At 43.8% G+C, this 5000-nt stretch overlaps 1 protein-coding gene across 3 annotated transcripts in view; it reads right to left on the bottom strand.

Moving 5' to 3' along the window:
• ikzf1 (IKAROS family zinc finger 1 (Ikaros)) overlaps positions 1 to 5000 on the bottom strand; it is a 29388-nt gene that overhangs the window by 16029 nt on the left and 8359 nt on the right. For all 3 annotated transcript variants that reach the window (XM_063191746.1, XM_063191747.1, XM_063191748.1), the window contains exons 2-3: positions 4275 to 4328; positions 1582 to 1701 (exon numbers count right to left, since the gene is read on the bottom strand). In XM_063191746.1, coding sequence (XP_063047816.1) covers positions 1582 to 1701; positions 4275 to 4328 — 174 coding nt within the window. The remainder of the gene's footprint in view (positions 1 to 1581; positions 1702 to 4274; positions 4329 to 5000) is intronic.

The following is a 5000-nucleotide window of genomic DNA, read 5'->3' as shown; positions in this document are numbered from 1 at the left end:
AGAAGGATCTAGCCCCCTTTTAACACGTGAGGCTCCTGTACAGACGGAGTGTTTGAAGGTGTCTGTAAAAAGCACAAGAGTTGAAGTGAAAGCATGGGCATGGGCGCAGGTGCTGTGTGTGTGTGTGTGTGTGTGTGTGTGTGTGTGTGTGTGTGTGTGTGTGTGTGTGTGTGTGTGTGTGTGTGTGTGTGTGTGTGTGTGTGTGTGTGTGTGTGTGTGTGTGTGTGTGTGTGTGTGTGTGTGTAACGCCCATGTGTGTAGTGATGCCTGACTCTGTTCCTGAGCGTATTATCTCCCTGGGTGTTGAAACTATCAGAGTTCTGGTAAGTTCTTCTTAGGAAACTCTTGCACATCCTATTTCAGTTTCCTCTGACATTTTGTCCTGTTTTTTTATCGGCTCCATCAGTTCAGCCTGAGGGACTATGGTGGATGTTTAGGCTCATACAGTAGGTTAACAGCCTCTGTTACTCTAATAGTAGGTGCAGTGAAGACTCAATATGCCTTTTTAATGTTTTCATACAGACCAGGAAGTTACTGAAAAGTAAGTTGGCTCGCATCTGCTAGTTGTTTATTTTAAAGCCTGCGGTTAACCGCCCCCCCGGCCTTGAAGATGGCTATTTCCAGAGGAACGTTAACATATATAATATAAAAGACACAACTGAGTAACAACACTGCACAACAACAATTAGCCATTTGCAACACACCATTAAATGATTTGAGAAGAAATACCGTGTCAATCATAAGCAATGTCTTCTGTGTGTTTCCACTGAACATTTTGTATAGGCCTACATGTGTGGCTACACCTACTGTTTGAGTTGGATACTGGCAAGCTCATTTTGAACAGACACTGTCTCAACAAGCCCTATTTGTAATTGTGAATACGGGTGTGTGGGTGGGATTAACGATTGAAACCTATATTGATTCATCACAAATAATGCAATACAGCGCAATACAGTGCAACACAATACGACGCGATACAATACGATACAACACAGTGTGATACAATGCAACATGATGTGATGTTATACGATACTAACCAAAACAATATAATGTGATGGGATATGACAGCAAAAAAAATACTGTAGTCAATCACAGCTGAAACTCTTACCCCGGGCTAGTTTAATTTATGACAATGATTCCTACACAACAAACAAGAAATTATGTAACACTTTCCCTGAAGATCGAACGAACTCTCCCAAACCTTTGACAGCGTCAGCGATACAAAGTGATTCCATACAATAAAATATGATGCAATAAAATTCAATGCAATGCCTAAACAAAACATAATATTCTGTGATAGAATATGATATGGAAAATAACTATCATTATATAAATTTTATTCATGGAATGTTCGCTAAAACAAAACAAAACCAGGTGACGTGCAGGGTTGCCAGATGCCACTGATGATTTTCAGCACATTAAATGCTTAAAAAACACCTGGAGGCACTAAATCAAACAAAAATGTAAACTTAATTCTATGGATTTCCATGCTCATGACTCCTGCATCTACAGAACCCGGGAAACCACCCAATCTGGCAACCCTGTCGACATGGTCCTTGAATATTATCTGGTCAAACTCACCCAAGCCTTTGTCAGCCCTGTTGTTCTGCTGGAGGCCGGCAGTGGAGGACAGGTCCTCGGGCACAGGCATGGACTCATCCATCTCCTCTGAGGCCTCATTGGGAGGAGGGGAGTCCCGACCTGGCGGAGGGCAAAGATGAAATTGTATCACTTGAAATATGAAAGTAAAACTTTTCACCATTTTTTTTTTACTGGAATTGGGAAAGCATAGAGTTCCTATTTTTGGGAGAAAAAAATAGTTCCATCTTTTTTTATTTAATTCGGTGCCTGCAGAGAACTACAACCATTTTCCATGTAGGGCCTACCATGCACACTCAATTCCACGAAAACAAAGACAAGAAGTTGTCGTTGCACAATGCCATGTGGACCTTCCCTTCCATGACTGCACATTTTAGCAGTGCACTTCTGATGATCGAGATGCTGCTGGCTGTAGCATTACGGTCAGTGCCATTTCCTCAGTTTGCAGAGGAGTCGAGCCGTGCTAAAAACAGTGGAGTGAGCTCATCCTCTTTTCGTTTTGCAATATTTGCTACTTGTTGTGTGTACTATGTGGGATATGTCAGCATGAACCCCTCTCGTTCCAAAAAATATCCTTTGTCAGGCATTTCCTTGCAAAACCAAAGATACAGAAGCACTAGTTACAGGGAAAGCCCACTCTGGGACAAATAAAGTTACCACGAGATGTGCTACCCTAATGTTGATCTGCTGGCTAGTCAGATGCCTCACTCTTTTGTTTCATTTCTATCATTGATTAGAGCTCATTTTCTTTTCCTTTTCTGAGCACCAAAGCCCATTTTCTACCTCATAAAGCAACAAGCAATAGAGAACTCAGATGGGCAATTCAAGATGTCTGCTCAGCGCGTAGTCTATGCGGGAGCGTACCTATGTTCCCATGCCCCATTGGTCCCACAGCCCATTGGTCCCACGGCCCACTGGTCCCACATCCCATTGGTCCCACAACCCATTGGTCCCATAGCCCATTGGTCCTACGTCACTAAGACATTTTTTCATTTTTTAGGCCCATTGGTCCCACAGCCCATTGGTCCCACAGTCCATTGGTCCCACATTGCTTTTTTATTTTAATTTTTAGGCCCATTGGTCCCACAGACCATAAGTCCCACAGCCCAGTGGTCCCACATCACAAAGACATTTAACATTATTTTTTAGGCCCATTGGTCCTACAGCCTAGGCCAGATGCCTATTATGTTCCACAGCTCAATGTTCCCACATTTCTGAGTAAACTAATAGCAAAAAAGGTGTAAAGACATTTAACCATTTACAGTGTGGCCTACACATGCAAACCTTTTTTTATCATTTCCTCAGCTCAGTTTTTTAGCTTCATTTCCAAAAGTAGAAAAGTACTTACAACTGCACTGCTACTACTAATAATAACAATAACAATATGTCTTTCATGGCTACTCCAATTTAGCTTGGGCGAGTAGCCGACTGTTGACTCCGTCAATCAGTCTGGCAAAAGCCATGAGGAATCCGTCTCCTTGGACGGTGGGAAATGGTCTGATCTTACTCTATCATTTAAATTAATTGGAGTTCCAAACTCAAATTAAAACCTATATTGTGCTTTATTAGCATGCCTGTACGTTATAGCGTTGCAAAAGCATACACATAACAAAATGAAAGTGTGAATATAGTTACTTAACCAATCAGTAACGGAGCTCGCGGGTGAGTTCTACGTCACCACTCTCAACTGTTTGCTGATTGGCTAAACACTGAGAGAACCGAGCTCGAGGCATTTGCCAGACGATGTGCGGAGCCAAAATCTTTGGGTGGAGTACATGGATGGCGTCGCCAGGCTAACTCCAATTGGCTTTACACAATAAAAAGTGGCCCATAAAATATCATCACAGTCAGGGGTGGCACACTTCAACAGTGCCATTCATGCCCCGGTGATAAGCTGCCATGAAATAAAATATATTTATAGGATATATGTGTTCTTAACGTAGTTGAGGAACATTCCTGGGACTAAATGTGAATCATTTCTTAGAAATGTGGGAACACGAAGCAGCAGGAATATGCTGTGGGACCAATGGACCTAAAGAATAATGTTAAGTCTTTGTGATGTGAGACCCATGGGCTGTGGGACCAATGGGCTGTGGGACCAATGGGCCTAAAAATGAATTAAAAAGTCTTAGTGATGTGGGACCAATGGGCTGTGGGACCAATGGGCTGTGGGACCATTGGGCCTAATTTTGAAAAAACATAAAAGTCTTAGCAATGTGGGACCAATGGGCTGTGGGACCAATGGGCCGTGGGAACTAGGCCTGACCCCGTCTATGCAGCTAGCGGCTTTGATATTAAGTGTGCGTTTGTACTAGTCATGTTTACTGTATGTTCAAGTCATTAGCTGAATATGTGTTAACCAGTCTTCATGCTGCTCGTCTGGTTATGTATGAAATCACGTTTTGTTTGTCAAGGAGGTCTAGTGATATTCTAGTCAAGTGTGCTAGTTACTAACGCTAATGAAGCTTATCCATGTTATTCTTTTCTGCGCAGAATGGGACCAATTCTGACATGGCGAACGTCACGTCTCTTGATCACAATGCAATGGAAAATGGAACAGGTTATTTATCAACCCACTGAAGCAAGCTGTGCTCCAGCGGTCTGAGTCTGACCCAGTAGGCCTCTCTACTGTGGGGGCTTTAGTGTGTCATGTGGTGGAGTGAGAAAAACCTCACCTGCTATCTGGGACATTTCCTGGGCCTCTTCGGTCTCCATTCTCTGCAAGTACTCTAAAGTTGGACAGAGAGAAAGAGCGAAAGGACGAAGTGACAAGAGCAAAAGAAACAGAAGAAGGAGCAAACAGGGCGGGGGGAGAGAGAGAGAGAGAGAAAGAGAGAGAGAGAAACAGAGAGAAAAACAGAGAGGGACAGAGAGACAGAGAAAAAAACAGAGAGGGACAGAGAGACAGAGAGAAAGACACATGCAAAATGTATCAGTTTAATCAACACCTGGGCTGAAAGTGGAAGCGTCTTAAAGAAGGTATCAACAGACTAAAAGGTGCTGCCCTTTCCATATACAAACCCCCATCGCCCGCCGACAACAAGCCGACATCCCCACAGCATTGCACTGAACAGCATGGGCAGGACGTGATGCTTCTGCACATTACATTACAATGAATTACAGACATTTTCATTACGGCACTCGACAGCCAGACTGGTGTGTTTTTTCTCCCCTTAAACCAGCTATGGAGAGAAAGGAGTGGAGGCAAGCATGGTGTACTCTCTTGGGTGATGAGGTGAGATGGGTGGGTGGGTGGAGGAGTGTGTGTGTGCAGCGTGGTGGTGTCGGCGTGGGGGTTGAATGGATGCGCAGGCAAGAGTGGCTTGGCGCGCCAGCAGCCAGCAGCCAGCAGCTCTGAGCCTTCCGACCACATTTGTTATTTATTGTTAATTTCCCCGGCA

The sequence above is a fragment of the Engraulis encrasicolus genome, chromosome 24, assembly GCF_034702125.1.
Source record: "Engraulis encrasicolus isolate BLACKSEA-1 chromosome 24, IST_EnEncr_1.0, whole genome shotgun sequence".
Taxonomy (NCBI): Eukaryota; Metazoa; Chordata; class Actinopteri; order Clupeiformes; family Engraulidae; genus Engraulis; species Engraulis encrasicolus.
The sequence above is the reverse complement of the archived record's forward strand: the minus strand, read 5'-3'. Positions and strand labels throughout refer to the sequence as shown.